Raw genomic sequence first — 18380 nt, 5'->3', positions numbered from 1 at the left:
GCTTGGTTTCATATTGGGTCTTGTGTTGTTTTTCTCGTAGCCTGGCTAACAAACATCAACAGCTGTTGGCAGACCGAGTTGCTCCGGTTTTCTATTTTACTTTTTTTTTTTTTTTTTTTTTTTTTGTGGGGCAACAACTTCTGTGAGAGCAATTCTAGTTGATTGCGACTTCTGTTCTGTTTTTGTTTCTGGTTTGGTATCGATTTGTGTCGGTTGTGTGCTGCCATAGGTATCTTATCTTATCGGCTGCCAATTTGGCTGAATAATCAGCTTTTGGATGGGCGCAACCTTGACTACACCCACCAAAACCTCCTTTCCAAATTCAACGGGGGAGTTACTTTATGTCGGAACACGGAAAATGGTAGATATTTGTGCTTGTAAGTGAACTCTAATGGGAAACTGATGTAGCTGCTTAGGAGTTCCAGATACTAAAACGGTTTGAAGGTACAGCGTTTACACATGGCTTAATTTTTTTGACATTTCGGGGGTACGATACAAGTTGTAATGCTTTTAAGGAAGATAATTACACTAGAACTTTGGGGACTCAACGGCTATGACACACAATACCAATTCCCAAATAGTTTATAATATATTACAAAAAAAGCCTTCTAAACATAGTATGGCCATCCCGCCATTAATTTTTGATTTACAACCCCTTAACCCTTGAATCCCGAATAAACAAAAAACTTCAAAGCATCATTTTTCACAACGACCTTGACTTGTAATGGGTCAATAACCAAATTTTGAAAAATTATAAGTTTCATCATGTATTCGATAGAAACTCGGACACTAAACTGTGTGCTTTATTATTTTTGGCACAGGTGCGAACAGGTCGTAAACAAAGGGGGAAAATATAGAAAAACCGAGGCAAAGGCAATTAAAGTGGGCACTAAACGTAGAGGCAGACACTCCCCGCCGACCATCCGACCGTCCGACTTTTCCATTTCCAATTCGGATGCCAGCCATTTGGCACTGGGCCATGTTATAGGAGAAGCGGCGGCACACGCCCCATAAATTAAATTCGCGTGTGTTTTTCCACGAATAAAGAAGAGGAGGTGCGGGGGGATCTGCGGCAGTTGAGATAAGCAAGGGGCCAACACACAACGCATTGGCAAAACGGTAAATTTTGCAGCAGCCTACAAAGGCGAACTGAGCCAGTCGAGAGTAGACTTTGAAGTACCCACTACTTCCTTTTTAGGTTTTATCACAAATATGATTTAACTTTAAAGAATGCACTTTCATATTCATTTTTTAAACATAATCATCTCTAACTGTGGTGCGTAATAACAAATTTTATTTTTACAATCCTTTGAAAACATGTAAACATGTAGAGCTGATATACAGAAAACATTAATCAGCTGAACCACAATGCGCACTGTATCCAAAGTCCCAACATACCCTTGGCTTTCTGAGCACTGGTCATGAAAGGGAATCCAAAATCAATGCAGGCGAATGACACTGCGAGGCTTATCCCCCTCCTGCGCCCTTCCCCCCTGTCGCCATCGCTTTCTGAGCCAAGCTTTTGTGCTGGCTGCACTTCAACTTGAACTCTCGAGTGGTGGCGAGAAAAGAGGGGGGTGGCGAAAAGTGAGAGGGATGACAAGACAATTGATGGGCCAGACAGACGCAGAACGATGAATGGACAGCCGGAGAATCCGAGAAGCGGAGGTGGAGGTGAAGAGTCCGAGAATACGAGAATCTGAGAAGCGGAGAAGACGGCGGAGGAGGAGCAGCAGAAGCAGATAGCAAGTAGAGATGTGGCCAAAAAGCAGCTGTTTTCTTGGGATTGTTTTTCACAGCTTTCTGTTATTGTCCGTATCTTCACACCGAGCGACAAGGCCAATTTGCTTCCCGAGTTCATTTACATTCCGCATCAGTGAGGTTTACTTTACATCCCAAAGAGATTGAATGGGGGCCAGCTCTTCAACCAACTCCTCCGCCCCAAAAAATAATAAAAGCAAAAAAATATCTGTCAAAAGGCAAACATCCGATTTGGGCGGCGAGAATCTCTTCACGAATGGCATGAATATTTGATGAGCTGTCGTTTACCTTTTTCGCTCTCGGAACAAACTGCAACAAATATTCGGAGCCCCAAAAATGCAACAGGCAAAAGCAAACAAAGGAAAAAGAGCAGGGTATCCAGGTGAACTCGGAATGGGAGCAGATTGCCAAAAGCGGGAGATGCAATGGAGGAGATGGGAGTGACACTATTTACCTTTCGACACATGGATACTCTTGAATATCTTCAATTTTATTTTAGATCTACGACTATAATATTATTCAGACTAATTGAAAAATTCAGTTGCTTTATATTAACATTAACATGTAAAGTTTCCAAATTATATATATATATAACGTTTCCAATTAAATCAGAGTACAAAATTTAAGAAACTTTTCTATGCCTAAGTATGGCCACCTGGTGTTAATAAAAAATATGATTTTTATGATGGAGCTACTCGAGCAGCTCGTGTTACCCCGTTTTCTCGAAAGAGCAACTGAAATTCCAGAAAACTGCAGCTGGCAAAGCAGTGAAAACAGCAAACAACCAAAACAGCAGTCGCAAAACTCGCACACACATGCCAATAAATATTTTTGCAAGCTGCAGCAGCAGCGAGACAAAAATCGAGAAAAAATTTAACGAAAATGAAAAGTCAACAGCAGAAAACACGGCAACACAAACTGAAATCATTTCAGGCCAAACCCGTTTCAAAAGCCAAAAAGAAATTCACGTGCTCTGCGAATTTGCTATACTTATTTTTTCCTTTTTACTTTTTGACCGCTGGCTATGCATATTAACAGCAAAACAACAACAACAACAACAACCAGCTTGATAACAAGCAGTAGCAAAGAATGGGAGGAGTAGTAGAAGAAGGAGCAGGAGAAGAAGATGCAACATTGTCATTTAACGGGACAAGCGAACAGGGCGCAAAAAGAGCTGGAAAATGCGTGGATTTTAATTTGCATTTTTGTGAGTCGGAAACGAGAAAAAATGCGCTTTTCCCGATGGAGTTCGCTGGAAACTGTTCCACTTTCACATCACATAACATCTCTCATAAATTTAAATATTAATTGAAGCATTAGGACGAGAAATGTTATCAGAAACGTAGAAATTCCTTGGTTAGCTTTCGAGAAAAAAGTTCTTTGATAAAAGATCAAAATCCTTATGGGCGTTCCTTTTCGAATCCAAAGCTGTGGACGTTCATGATCTTCAAGTGTTTTCACCACCTGGTAAAAATTCGGAATTCACATTACCATTACCAGTTGAGGTAACTCATAACAGGAATCACCTCACACAACTTGCACATAAATCACAACAAATAAAGAAACACAATTTTAAGCTGATCGCAGGAAGATAAAATGGTTATAAAAACCAAAAATACACGTAATAATCATGCGTGACGCATTTTAATCGAACTCCAAAAACACAGAAGACACGAAAAAAAAACTTGGGAACCGGCAAAAACGAGATGAAGAAAGAGGTAGAGGAGAATGAGACAAAAACGGAGCGTTTTTGTGGTTATTTCTTTTTATAAATATTTCTCATTTGTTGTGTCTTTCCAGGGGTTTGACATTTGTCTGTGCTGATTATGTTATTCCGTCATTTCTTGCACTTGTTATTGGATGGCATTTTCGTAATTGAATTGCACAAAATATTACGCACACAGTTTCACTTGCATTCAACACTTTCTTCGCTGCTGCTTTTGGATTCTTTGCTCGTTAAATTTCAATTTCAGCCAACGATTTTTGTTTAAAAAATTTCACTTTTAGCTACGTGCGCGTATTTATGCAGCCGTTTTTTGGCAGACTTATTTTGATTTCTATTGGTCTTGCCCATTTGACACCTTTGCCACTTTCGCTTCTAATTTTTTTGATAAGGGCAACAAATGCGATTTCATTTTGTTGTTACTCAAGCACACAGATTCAATTAAAAGTTCGTCAAACACTTTGTTTATTTATCGCTTTCGTTTTCTTTCTTTTGTTTAGGCTTTTGTTTAGGAAACCGATTCGGTGGTATCAATTGCACATTAATTGTTGAAGAAAGTTTGCGTGATTTACTTTTTGTTCACTTGTTTTAAGACTTAAAACCATAAATCATTATTGCCTTAATTAAATTTATAATTTGTTTGATTGATTACCTAGCACTTTCACATATTCGAGTATTCGTTTGTTATTGTTTGCTCTTCTTTTTTAACAATTTTCTTGTTTGTTTTGGTTTTCCCTTTCGCACTGCTCTTCTTGCCGTCAACTGTTGCTGTCGATTGGCAACTCCTTTGCGTTCTACCGTTACTTTTCGACCAGCTAATGAAGAAGGCGCAGCAGCGGCTAGACCGGAAACCCGAAATATATCACGATTCCTGTTCCGATTCCCGATTTCAGGATTTCGCGACGCAGACGCGCGACAACGCACACATACACGCCCGGTCGTCCTCGCACTCGCACACACACAGTCGGACACTCGCTGCACGCCCACACGAGTTGAATCACAAATCGACACTGAGTCGCAAAGCAGAAAAGCTGCGGGTCTGGCCCCAAACGAATACGAGTGCGAGCGACGAGCAACATCGTTGCGCACGAAGCTCAGATTTCAGGTTCCACTGGCGAACGCGATCCACAAACTCCACCATGGGAGCCAAAATAGTAGTAGCTGTGTGGCTCTGCCAATAGAGTGTTTATTTATATATTTATATGTGCGACTAAACGCAGATACTTAAACTATTTAACTATTTTAAAGCAACGCGGGTAAAATAACAGTGTTAAAAAATTTATTAAATCTTTCATAAATCTTAGAGGGTATATAAACAAAAATACAAATATAAAACTTTATGTTTCAGCTGCTTCAGATAGGCATCCTTTTAGCAATTTTGATTTTTCAAATTAAAGGGCTATTGGTGTGACCCCAACTGTACTTGCACTTTGCATTTCTGTTAAAGCAGGAGAGCGAGTTTATTGTTGTTCTGCTCTCTCTGCTTTTGTTGCTTTCATGGGGGCGAAATTCTTGTTTATTTACATTTATTTACATTCCAAATGCGCGCAGTTTGGGCAAACATAAAGAGTTGCTGCAGGGGGGAGGGGAGCAGCCCGCATTAGCCAAAGTAAACAGTTTGGAAAACAATGCAATTCAAAGAAGCCGGCAATGCAGTTGCCAGTTAATTATTTGCACAGTGTACCCCAAAAGTATGCAGAAGGCAATGATTTCCCACCACGGAGAGATAACCAAAACAAACCGAATAACCGGAACCGGCGTGGGACACAAATACACGAGTAAACAGAGGCACGAGTCAAAAACTGTCGGCGTTCCCTCAGTCTGCAGAGAATTTATTCCAGAATATGTTCTTTTATAATTATTTTTCGGGAGGAAAGAACTTTTGAAGTTTGTATTTGGCCAATCCATTTTGCTGAGCATGAGACTCTGAAGAATAATTATTTTGCAATCAACCTTTTTGGCTCAAGACATCTGTAAGCTTTCCTTGTAAGACTATTTTTCAAGAAATTTATGCAGAACGCTAAATCGATTCAGCGGTTCTTGAGTTAAAAGTAGTATATGATTATTCTAAAATAATAATTTAAAATAAGTTTGTGAACTCCATAATAAATTATTAAAATAATTCGAAAACAAAATTGTATTTCAAAAGTTGTTGGCAAAATACTGTTTCGTCTTGTACGCCAAATGAAACGAGTTGTGGAAAAAGAAGCACTTTGGAACGCTTTCACGAACTTTCGACTGGGCCATATGCTTCTTGTTTTTGTAATGGCCAGCAATGCAGTTCTCCCACGAATTGCGTCCACAATCCACAAAATGACGTCGGCTATTGCGGCGGCGTGTTGCACTTGTTCCCTCATCATTATCATCCACATGCTGGCGAATGTTGTTGGCGGCTGATAACGAACAGCTGATAACCACACGATAAACCGCAGCTGCGAGGGGCGTTTCGAAAACCAGAAAACAGATAACCAACTGTTGCATGCCCCACATTTTTGGGGTTACACATCAAAGTGAACCGCAAGACAATGGATGCCACTTCTTTGGTAGTTTCTATGTAAACAGGTGTGGAATGCATGCATATATTTGGACATTCAACAAATATCTTGGTCTCCATTCAAGTGATTCAGAAGAGAGAGCTATAAAATTGATTTGGTTACGATGCGTGGGTAATAAATGGTTAAAAACATTCTAAAACCTTTAAAATTCTAACCACAAACAATTTTAAATTCTTGACCTCTTGATGCTCTGATTTTAAAACCCCTAGAAAAAATATCATTGAAAGATTAACCTCATAGTAATATCTCGGAGTCCATAAAAAGGCGTATTTTATTAATGAATCAATTTGAACAAAAACTTGTTTTTACGAGCAAGTGCACTTACCTTAGTGGTTCTGTCAGCAAATCAATATTCTCGCAGCTTTCCATCTCCAGTCGCTGGTATTGCAATTGCCTGGCACTCGAAGTGCTCGATCTGCCCCCTGATCCTCCCGAGATTGTGGCCGAGTTGGATGAATGGCGACGGTACTCGGCGAAACTCTCGCTCTTGCGGAGACCCGGAATTTTTCCGGAACTATTGCGCCAGTACTTGATCATCCGGTGTAGTGGCTTGGGTGAACTGGTTGCCGAACTCGAGGCCAGCGATACTTCACAGCCTCCCATAATAATCGGATGGCCGTGATCTACCAATGTCCTGTAGGAACTCATTCTTATCGCTAATATCTATCTAAAAGTTCTACTAAAAAGTTCTTACAACAGCTATCACTTAGTTTTATTCATTCACTACTAACTTTTTATTGCTTTAATTTAGTTCTTTGGTTATTAGTTAATCTTTGTACTGTTTAATTATTTTGTTATACTACAATGCATTTATTTACTTAATTAAAATATATAATTTTTTTATTACTTTCCGTATACATGGCAGAATATATTATATTTTGAAATTATATTGTGCTTGATTGCAAATGTAGAACTGCGGCTCTTATCATTTATAATCCGGGCTTACACTTAGGTTTATTATATCCACTCATTACACAGCGTAACTATGACTATTAGTTTAATATAAATTGGTATTCTTTGCATAATTCAAAATTCGTTCGCTGCATAATAGCGTTTCGTTGGGGTTTCGATATGAAGTCGCGTCGCGCCGCCTTCGATTTTCCGACTGACCGCAACAAAGAATCGGACCAGAGGCCCCAGAAGCGACTTTTTAGAACCGAGCTCCATTATCTGGAGCGTTCTCCCTCGCTCGTTTTTGCTCTCTTTCTCTTTGTTTTTCCATTTCCATTGTTTTTATAACTTCGCACGTTTTATTGCAAAGTTTTTTCTGAATTTACTTGTATTTCTTGCAATTCCATTATTTTAAACATACCGGGTGCTTTTGATCTTATTTGGGTATATATAGAGCGATCATATTAAGCAAAATAACATCGATTCAAAATGTAACCAGCAGAAAATGTTTGAAAACGAGATATTATAATGGTTTAAAACGCGGTAAACTTCAAGAATTTGTATAAACTTCCTTCTAAGTTTCAAAAATATACCACTACAAAATGTTGTTATAAAAATTTGTTATATTTTGTACGAATACTAGGTATCTTTCAATTCTCGAGCGCAAATTAAACGTTTTTACTAGATTTGCATTGTATTTCAGTTTTACTTTGCTGGCGATAAATGAACGAGCTGTGATTCCGCTAAGTCAGCTTATTTATATTTTATTGCTGCAGATATAAAAATTAAGTGTAATTTGTGCATATAGCGACGTCTTTATTTACTTTCATTTATCGTTTCCAGCTATCGGTTATCTCAGGGATTAAAACGCCCCATGAATAGAAACCATTGTCTAGTTCAATGCTCCAATCAATCAGCACTCAAACTTTGGTGAATTAATTAAACAATCCATCAAGATTAATTCTTATCAGTTTCTTGCACCTTCGATTGACATTATCAGGTGCTGGGAAATTGAAATGCCCATAGCAAGAGATGATTTTACGCAGATTTCCCCCATTTCCTTGCCACTTGCAATGGGAAAGAGTAGTGTAGGGGCAAATGGAAAATATAAATGTCTCATCGATGCATCAATGAGTCAAGCTGGGTTTACGATTCTGCGGGTCACCGCCAAGAACTTTAATGGCTTTTGAAAAGAGGGTGATAAGGAAACAGACTTCAGGGCGTCGCAATATGCACAAAAACGGACGGAGAATAAGTGCATTACGCGTATAAAGGGCGAGGGGGGATGGAGACAGTGGCGGCGAAAAGCGGTTCCACAACTGCTAAATGCCACTGCAATCGAGTTATCAGGTAATCGAATATCCAGCAAATCAGATAAATGGAACATGCAAAACAAATCGCACGATAAGAGAGCTGCAAATATGAAAATTATTAAAATGAAAGCAAGTAGTTGTAGCTTGCTTATACTCTTTCTAATAAAATGTATGTGCGATTTGAAATTAAAGCATTAATTGCATAGGTAATGCTAAAATAAATTACTTTTTGAATTAGTTGTTATCTGTTGTACAACTTTTTGATACATTTAAAAAATGAATGTTTTTATTATGAGACTTTCCAAATCGCAAGCTGCTAATTAGAGAGTATCAAAACAGATTTAAAATGAAATCGAAAACCCAAATCGAAACCGAATTCACAGTCGCTACTGTAACGGTTTCGGCCACGGGAAAGCCGAGTAAGATTTATCATGACATTTCCTTGATGACGATACTCAATCGCAACATCCCCCCAGCACCCACCACCCCCTGAACACTCAAGCTCCGTGTGTGCGTTGTCATTATTACATTAAAGCGGAAATCGCATGCTTCGCTTCAGTGCCAATCGAAAGAAGACAGCAAACTGACCGCAGAGCAGAAAAAACTCAAACTCAAACTGCACTGCCCGCAGTCTCGGATAACTGCACTGAACGAAACTCTTTGCTTTTCTATGTGTTCTTAAAATTCTGCTCAAGATGTTTATGACAATTGTTGAAATAGATCTTAAATAGATACAGATAGTATTATAAATAGATACAGATAGAAAGATAAAAAGATTAAAATTGTATTATAAGTAGATGCAGATACTACAGTTATATATATTTATAAATATTTTATTAGACTTAAACAAGACAATTATAGCATAGAAGCAGTTATAAAATATTTTCATAATATATTAAAAATATATACAGATAGCAATATAAATGAATGCAGGTTAGTATGAATACATTTATAAATATTTGATTTGACTTTTACAAGATAATTCTATACAATCTTATAGTATAGAAGCACTTGCGCCTTTTGTGAACCAAATTTAAACCAAATACTTACATATTTATTGGAAATGATTTTTTCCTGTATGCCGGGTGCCGGCACGCAACACCCGCGACACTCGACGACATAAATCAGGCTCAAAGAAAAACCTAGTGAAAGAGTTGGGGGCGACTGAAAGGCGAGACACTTGCATTTTGGTTCGTCGTTTTTTGAGGGGCTTGAGGCAAACATGTCCAAGCTGTCGCTTGTATGCCCCTCTCTATCGGCCCCCCATTCGCCACAAACATATTCAGCACCCCTTCGACTCCCCCAATACGCGAAAATGTGCGTAACTGAGAGAAACGTAACACAGGCAGCCGCGAAGCACGCAAACTTGGGTCTACACGGAAGGAAATCCATTCCATTTCAACATGACACCAATTTTTGTAAAAAAGAACTTCTTTTCTCTATTCTTCAAAGGCCTACGAAATTTGTTCAAACTCGTGTTATCATGGGATTATTTAAAGCTAAAAGTTCTGAAAAGCGCGAAATATTTTTGGTATGACTGCAATCCAACTTCCTTTATGACTAATATTAAAAACTAAAATCTTGTTTATTTATCTCCTATTTTATCAGTGCATATTTGAGCTGTGTCTGACGTTCAAGTTGGAGAAGGAGTATCAGACTGAGTTGAAGACTGAGACTAGCGAACATATTTCATTCCACGGACATGAGACACGAGACCGCGGCTTTAATTGACATGTGTTCATTAGAAGAAACAGAGGAATCGGGTTTGTGAGGGTTCGGAAGTTTGTATTGGGGCTCATGTGAAGCTGTTAAAAGTGGGTTAGATTCAAAAAAATATACTACAGTTGCACACTCTATATGCTGATAATCATCTTAGATCAAGAAATGAAGAGTAGATAACATTCATCTAAGATTAATACTGAAAATCTAAGATGACTGAAAAAATACTATCGTATTCATTTTCCTATTCATTTAAATGAACTTATATGCTAATGGCCATGAAAAATCGCTGTTTTTAACTAAATTAGCATGAAGTCTGTGTTCTTACGCTCTGCTAATATCCGTTCAGTCTGAAGCCTCGTTCAGAATGAAATACTTGTGTAAGCGGTCAAAGAAGTCGAACATTGTTCCGCAACAATTCAGTATTGTAATCCTCAGATCTCCTTTTGCTGGCCTCCCCAGTGGCTAGTCTGTTTTGGCAGGATTTTTATCGAACTTTGGCAGCGGAGAATGCAAAAAGAAACCTCATTTACTCGCCGGTATCCATTGAGTTAATGATGGGCCTGGTTTACATGGCAGCAGGCGGAAAAACGGCCCAAGAATTTAGAAACGTTTTCAAATTACCAGAGAACAAAAGTCATGTGGTAGAAAGCTATCGTCCGGTTTTTGCCGGCCTTAGAAGCCGCCCAAAGGTACATATCCTGCAAATGGTAAACCGGATATATGTCAACCACAAATATCGCCTTGTACCTGAGTTTAATCAGGTGGTACAAAAGGGCTTTAAGGCCAAGGCCAAGTTGATCTACTTAGACGATCCTGTCAGAGCGTCTTTGATGGTCAATAGCTGGATCTCAAAACGAACGCGAGGCGTCATCCGGCACATAGTTTCACCTAACGACTTGGATCCAGATATCAGTGCCTTTCTGGTGAATGCGATTTACTTCAAGGGCCAGTGGCAGCATGACTTTGCGGCCGATCAAACTCATCTGGCCGACTTCCATGTATCGGAAGACAAAATCATACAAGTGGAGATGATGACCTTGTCAGCCTCCCTATTCTGCGCATACCTGGCAGACTTGGATGCAAAGGTTATCGAGCTAAACTACTTGAACTCAACTCTTTCAATGCGCATCTTTCTGCCCAACCGAATTGGAGGTCTAAGAAAAGTGGAAGAGAAAACTGGGCTTCTAAACTATCGTCTGCAAAAAAATGACGTAAATGTTAAGCTGCCCAAGTTCAAAATCGAATCTAGCGCACAACTAAGGGGGATTTTCGAAAAAGTTTGTATATTCGTAAATATAAATGATACCTATCTTTTATAACTTTTCTCAGTTAGGCATTCGAGACGTATTTAAGCCCTCAGCTGACTTGAATGGGCTAGTGCTAGACTCAGGTGCTAAAATCGATAAAATAGTGCAAAAAGCCTTTCTGAAGGTCGATGAAAGAGGAACAAAGGCTTCTGCGGCAACAGGTACTTTGTTAATAGCCGCAGATAAGCGTCCTCTAGTAATTTGCATATCTTTCAGGAGTGCTAATTCGTCGAAAGAAGTCGATTGACAACTTGAAACCGCCACCAATGGAGTTCGTAGCTGATCATCCCTTTTCCTACGTAATTCATGACCGCGATGCCATTTACTTCCAGGGTCACATCGTTGAACCACAGTGGTAATCAAATGCCAGCAGAATTGTACTATATTAAATTAAACTATTTTATTTTCTGACTTACATTTTTAATTTTAAAACTAGAAAGGGCAGCCAACTGATGATGAAATTCAGGGTTTATATACTTATCTAAAAGATGTGAAGATGCCGCAATCAGAATAAGCGTACAGATTTCCCCTTTCCACCGATTGAAAATTTTCTAGGTTTTCTTTTGGAACCATGTGTGCCCGGTCAGATGGGCTTAACCTTTTGCCTTATCCTCCACTCGATATAACTGCTAATTGGCCTTCGACGACAGCCAAGGGAATGACGTCCGAGGAGTCCGACCAACACAGCTGTTTGACCTTTTGGCCTTAGCGAAAAAGGCAAAGACAACGACGTCGATAAAAGTTATAGGCGCCCATAAATTAAAATGCAAATTAAAAGACGGCAGAACGAGATAGAAACATCTAATTGTACTAAGAAAAAAAAGGGAATGTACTGTGTTGAAGGTTGGATAGGCGGGCAAATTATTATCACTGTCGTTTTTTATCGCCTTAATTATGACCAATATTTGGGCAATAAAATTATTCGACGATTCAGCCAGGGAAAAGGTCGCGGACCAAGTTGCCAAGCAGCGTCATCATTTTAAGCCAAGCCAAAAAGTTTTAATTAAAAAATTGTTAACTCTGTTGTTCTGGAAAGAAAAAGTAGCAAATTGCGAGTATATATATGTGAAAATTCCGCTGTATTTCGCTGGACACGCGACAAATTAGACGGGTCATGTCTGTCAGTTGGATTTTCAGTTCTCGTTTCCCGGCTCTTAATCCCTGCCAGAGTTTTCCCTTCCAGAATCTTGGTAAATCCACTATCAGCTTAAATTTAATTTTTGCGCTTTCCTTTTTGGTTACAAGGAATACGGCTGGATAAAGAAGGACACCGGAAGTGAAGCCAGGAGCTGTTTTCTTCGGTTCTCTCCGCTTAGAAATGCCAGTGGCTATGGAAACTTTGCTCAGCAAACTTCTGACTTTCCCCCTTTGGAATTGTATTGAGACAGGTTGGATTTCGGAATAGAAACGGGGTGCTTCATCAAAGGAATCTTCAAAATCATTTTCTACGAATGTAAGACCTTAAAAAAATACAAAAATACTACCGAAGAGAATATCGAAAAAGTTACAATGCTATAAATAATTAACTATATCAACAATACTATATATTTTATATTTAACTATTGGCTTTAGGGTCTGAGGTGTACAGCCAACTGATGGCTAAGTCTGTTGATTATGCAAAGCTTGCGATAAACCAATAAAGAGAAAAACAAAACTTTTTCGCCATCTAATTTGGGAGTGGCGAGGCCTGAAAAGGAAAGAAAACTTTAAGGATGGTTAGAGACGAAAATTAGAGGAGTATCCATGCAGTTAGCAAATTGCTTAGCTAAACGATTTGCTTACAAGTGCGCAACTAATTAAGAATATGGAAGACACAAAAGCTCGTGTACAAGGACACTCCCGCACACCACGGCACACCCCAAACACACACGTGCCACAAGTGGCAGTGGAAGAAGAAGCGGCCGCAGGATTAATGAGCTGCCACATGAGGCACTTTCAACGCCAAGTAAAGGACAACGCTAGACAAATGTGGCAACAACTTAATTTAAACACGAAGAAATTAAGGAAATGCACTCGGTTTGGGCTGAAACAATTAACAAACTGTCGACGGTTCGGGGTTCTATCTGTCTATCAAAAGCAACAGCTGTGTTCAAAGGAAACGCATTTAAATTTACAAATAATAAAAAATTGTCAAACGCCTGCCCAACGCCTACGTGTTTTTTAAGGACCTTTTTGATATCCTTATCTCGGGATCGTCGCAAATGTTGCGTAACTAAGTGCGGTGCCTTCGGGGCACACTTTTCACCCCTCCTTGCCTTTGCCGATCTTTTTGTCTACCTGCCCTCTAGAGATTTCCAAATGTTGCATCCGATGGATCGCCAGGAAAGATAATCCATTTGTGACTCTATCTTAACCTTAATTGAGTTGTCGGCACAGAAGAACAAGAGCGTGTTTTCAAACACATCTCTTGACACTTATGCCGAGCATTTGAATGAGATCCTTTGGAAATGTGGCCTCCTACCAGTTGAAGCGTGCCAGGATGCGCAGGAAATTGAGTTGTGAGTGGAAGGAAAGTGGATTGCGAGGGAGTGTCATAGAGGTACGAAAATGAGTGGGTTTTAGGTAACCGATTACCAGGAACTGAAGTTAATAGAAAACACTTCGTGATGGAAAACTTAAAGGAGATCAAACCGTTTGTGACGCCGTTCCCTTGAAGACTACTGTCTACTTGTTCTGTCACAAGTCAAACACATTCTCAATTTAATTGTGACTGAATTGTGTTTACGGTTTTCTACGATTGCTTTTAAATATTTTGGCCTTTAAGGAACGACCAGACAGTTCAATGCTAAAATTTTCCCATTGAAGAAATCGATTAGGTTTCGGAAAACCCGTGACCTTGCTAACTTTAGAAATGCGCCAGCTGTCAGGTCTACACTCATAGCATGTTTAATTCAAAACTCATTGAAAATCAATATACAAAAGTCGAGTAAAAAGTGAAAATGCAGTCAGTGAACACGAATGCCTTGACCATGAGGAGGGGGCAAGTGGCGAGTGGCCAAGGGGGCATCAATTACTTGCGCACAATTTGCACACGAAATGACGGCAATTAGCAGAGAGACACCTGCCAAATGGAAGCTCACCTGAATGAGTGGGGGCTACTTCGTCATGAGTTCCGCTTTTTTTTTTTGTTTGTTCATAGAAAACGAAGAGGGGATGTCAACGAGGGCAGAGCCAAATAGTTGACCCCGTTTATAAAATAGCTGAAACTGGAGGAGGAAGTCAAGTTTCCTGGCCATTGTCACGTGCTGAACTCGTTTTTGAAGGGGGGATAAAATGGGGTTAAAGTAAGGCATCTGATAGACTGAAAACGTGAGAGTATTGTAGGTTTAACAGCTTTGCCACATTTGCGAGTGAAAACTTTAATACTATCATTCAGCTTATCCTTAAACTTGTCCTTTTTTTGTCAAACCAACCGCAGTAAGAAGTTTATTTCGTATGTACTCATGTAGCTTAATCAAATGAATACCAAGTGGATCAGAGGAATAAGTTTTCTTATCCTGATAAAAGTCAAATGTGACTAATAAAATAAAACAAATTCAGGCCCTTCATCGCAAAAGTTTCGTCCTATTAATACTTCAACGAGAAAATTGTGTCACCTAACCAGTCGCCAATTCCACCGCTTTCACTCCTCATTCAAACAACTTGTTTACAAGACAAAGTTGGAAAGACGAACTGAATGTTCTGTCAAAGGAAAACAATTCAATTTCCCGTGGAAAAACCAGAGCACATAACTGTGAATGTCTTCGAGGAATGGAGTGCGTGGGTGGAGGCAGGGTGACCCAAATCCGCAGAAAACGGGAATGGAGAATATCAAATAAAAATGCAAAAATACAACTAAAAGCAGCCATAAAAGTCCAGTTTGAACACTGGAAGAAAATTACCCACTTAATGTCGAAATTAATCGAAATTTGTGTAGTATAACAATTTTAGTTTATAATACAAACTGAATATTGAATTGATTTCAAAGCACAATACTTTCATAATTAATAAAGGCTCCCTTTTTGGACTTCATAAGTTGTTAATATATTTTTAATGTGAGCCAGCATCTGCAAGTGCCTCAAATCAGTTGAGCAAATAGAAGGAACCAGTTGTGTGTGGGGTCGGAAAATGGGGAAAATCTTGACGGCTTTTGGGTCATAGGGGGACACGAGGGTGGACCCTGCCCGACTGTCTGCCCAGGATTCATAAATAAAACAAAGTGGCGCCAACATGCGACGGAATGACGCGTCGCCAAAGTATCTGTAGCTGTAGCTGGTAGTTCCTCCTTGGGTTTTCCCCAATTTCTCTGGCTTTCCACTTCCCGATTGTTATTCATTGGCTTCACTTCTCTAACAAAAGGAACGCTCTAGATTTTCTCCCTCGTTTTCGCTGACCCAACTCCACCGAATATCGATTTTCTGGATGCTACATTTGTCTGGCTTTTAGTTTTTCCAGCTAGCAAGCGCAACTAGTTGCGGTTTTTCCGCAACTCTCCCTTTTCCTTTTGAAAAGCATTTCTAGTGCAATAAAGAACAATCGTGGGTGGAAATTTTTGGCCCGTAAAACTGTGAAAAGCGTATTGATTGTTTCCTCGATAAGCGAATGTCGCGCAGAAGGGAACAAAACTTTTTCAGTCCTGGGCAAAATTCGCCATAGTTGGGCACTTGATGTGGGCATAATTTACAAAAAAACTTTTCAGAAAACAACTCAATTTAAAAAATTAAGCCAATGGTAACAACTAGATCGCGCACCCTACTTTTCTGAATTTGGCAAGTTGTGCTCGAATGTATTAGACCAAATATCCCCCTTGGCACATTCTGATCCACCACTGGTATCAAGCCATCTTTAATTATCGATCAGCCCCTCAAAATGCAAATTGCAATTTAAAAAGCGGACAAGAATCGATGGCGAATGCAAATTTATGAGGCAAATGTCCTTGAAGCCATTTGGGAATCGAAATTATGCATGCCCACTCGTTAAAGTGACAAACATCAAGCCGCGCACCCGCCAAACCCCGCTGATTAAATCGGGAAATGCACTTTTTGCCATTAAAATTTATGGGCTTGGGCAAAGAAATGTGTTCCGAAATGCCAAAATGTGCAAAATGCAAAAATTATGGCGGGGAGGAATGAGCATCCTATTGAGCGGGGTGGAGTGAGGGGATGACTGCACTTCGGGGGGTGGCATGCAAATTTCTGTCAACCCTGATGAGGTAATTAAAGTGTACGGACCAAACACGCACGTTTTTCCCATTTTTTATGTTTGTTTTTATGCACCCTACGTAAGGATATATTAGTTTTGGAAATGTGTAGGAAAGATTAAAATATAAAATATGCGCTGTATAAAATTTTAACTTTATTGAATACCACGTATTTTCATTTCAATTTTTAATAACATATATCTTAGTAATAATTTATTATAGTAATTATTGAAATATTTTCTAATAGGTGAATAAGATAATTGATCATTAAAGTAGTCAACTTTACTTTAAGCAATTGCTATTGTTTCCATTGATCCATAAATGTAAGAGTCCAATTAACATTTTTACGGATCGAGATCCTTTAAAAAAGGTGGTGTAAGGGTATTTCGCAGTCGCATTGCTTTTGGTATATCCGTTTTTTTATGACCAATTTTTTTGGTTTTTTGCCGTTGATTGCTAATAGGCAAATCGTGTTCGATTAATGCCAAACGATTTCCGATCGCCGAGTGGTGTGTGGAATGAAAATGGAGTGGGTCGAATGCTTCCTTGTTGCACTTAAGTAGCTGCCGCAAATTGATTTCACGCTGTTTTAGTTCCCTCTCCTCTAACAGTGCTCCACTTGGAAAAAAACTAGGGCAAAGTCCCAAGTCCGAGGCAGAAATTCAGGATAGAACAATGCTGCACCGCAGGAGGAAAGTTGCAACTAAATCGTGAAGGGGGAACTTTTCTACTTTTTCGGTTTTCACCAGTTTTTGTTGTGTTTTTGTTTGTTTGTTTGCTTAGCTTTTCTTTGGCGGCCCGAGGAAAATAGATTTTCCCTTTCATTCATTGTCCAACGAAGAATGTGCGCAACCCTTTTGCTGGGAAGCTGGGAAAAAATGCGTTCAGCCAAGAGCCCAAATCCTTTTGTCCAAGAAAACTACACCGAACCGAAGGAAAGTGGATGGAAAATAAAAGAAAATTTCCGCAGTTGCTTAGCTTCAAGCGAAAAATACTTTTTGTGGGAATTCGCACAATTAGAGCGCGGCGAGTGGTTCCTTTTCGTGTTCCTCAGGGCAACTGAAAGTGAGAGCTAATGGTGAGATACTTAAGGATGTTAGCAACCGGAAGTAAGGAAAGTCAATGCTGATAGCATTTGGGTCAAAGGGGTAACACAATAAATCAATAGCTCGACGGTTGGCCATCCTTTTGTTGAAACATCATCTTTTACATTAATAGCTGGTTAGTGTACTAAATAATGAATCATTGTTGAAGCTGCACTTGTTCTGTTTTAAACAAAACGAGTAGAGATGCCACAAGACAACTGAATTTCTCACTGCACTCGATGAATTCATCCATCCGATTCCCAAGAAGTCCCACACAACACAGCATTCATTGTCGTCTGAGTTGCTCCACTGCCTTACACCTAACAACCTACATTTTCAACATATAACCCAATTGAACAACGCCAGCCTAATAAATAAATCGCAGCCCATCTCAGCCAGCTGTTGGGGCGATCTCTAATGGACGATCAATCAATCACGATCAGATATGCGGCAGCCGGTGGCAAGCATTTAAATGTAATCGCAGACGCTAATCGCCAACTGCAAATCAAGTTGCGTTCAGCTGAAGCCGAGTTTTAGATATGCAAATATCTTGCAGAAACCGAGGAAACTTTTCGCAGAGTTGCCAGCTCTGCTGATGGCCACATGTTAATTAGAGAAAACCCAGACTCAGCCGCAGACAGTTCCGCTGATTGATTGATTGGCTCTCTATATGCGAACCCTTTCCTGCTCTTTCCACTTTGCTGGCAATCGTTCATTAGGAGTCGCCCCAGTGTCGCCATTGAAAGTATCTCAGTACGTGGAGATGTTATCGTGAGTGGCAACTTTTGAATTTAAAAGTAATCCGAAGTAAAATATACTAGTCAGTTGCAAGAATTATTGTAAC

At 39.6% G+C, this 18380-nt stretch overlaps 2 protein-coding genes across 3 annotated transcripts in view; one reads left to right on the top strand and one right to left on the bottom strand.

The window, feature by feature from the left end:
* Window positions 1-6702, bottom strand: part of LOC6526935 (rap1 GTPase-activating protein 1) — an 80623-nt gene extending 73921 nt beyond the window's left edge. The window contains exon 1 of one of the 2 annotated variants that reach the window (XM_015198034.3): window positions 6365-6702. In XM_015198034.3, coding sequence (XP_015053520.1) covers window positions 6365-6687 — 323 coding nt within the window. In that variant the 5' untranslated portion in view covers window positions 6688-6702. Of the gene's footprint in view, window positions 1-4136; window positions 4489-6364 lie in introns of those variants that run through there. The other variant, XM_015198037.3, reaches the window with a different exon arrangement.
* Window positions 6703-10278: 3576 nt separating this feature from the next.
* LOC6526931 (serine protease inhibitor 42Dd) lies at window positions 10279-11687 on the top strand. Its single transcript, XM_039371113.1, has 4 exons — window positions 10279-10342; window positions 10401-11242; window positions 11295-11433; window positions 11489-11687. The coding sequence occupies exons 1-4, from the start codon at window positions 10330-10332 to the stop codon at window positions 11629-11631; spliced, it is 1137 nt and encodes a 378-aa protein (XP_039227047.1). The 5' UTR covers window positions 10279-10329; the 3' UTR covers window positions 11632-11687.
* Window positions 11688-18380: the final 6693 nt, after the last annotated feature.

The sequence above is a fragment of the Drosophila yakuba genome, chromosome 2L (genome assembly GCF_016746365.2).
Source record: "Drosophila yakuba strain Tai18E2 chromosome 2L, Prin_Dyak_Tai18E2_2.1, whole genome shotgun sequence".
Taxonomy (NCBI): domain Eukaryota; kingdom Metazoa; phylum Arthropoda; class Insecta; order Diptera; family Drosophilidae; genus Drosophila; species Drosophila yakuba.
The sequence above is the reverse complement of the archived record's forward strand: the minus strand, read 5'-3'. Positions and strand labels throughout refer to the sequence as shown.

Bases quoted from the DNA above. Each gene is read 5' to 3' on its own strand.
- LOC6526931 (XM_039371113.1), top strand. The intron at 11,243-11,294 runs GTTTGTATATTC...AACTTTTCTCAG, and splicing joins TAAGGGGGATTTTCGAAAAA to TTAGGCATTCGAGACGTATT. The intron at 11,434-11,488 runs GTACTTTGTTAA...CATATCTTTCAG, and splicing joins AAAGGCTTCTGCGGCAACAG to GAGTGCTAATTCGTCGAAAG.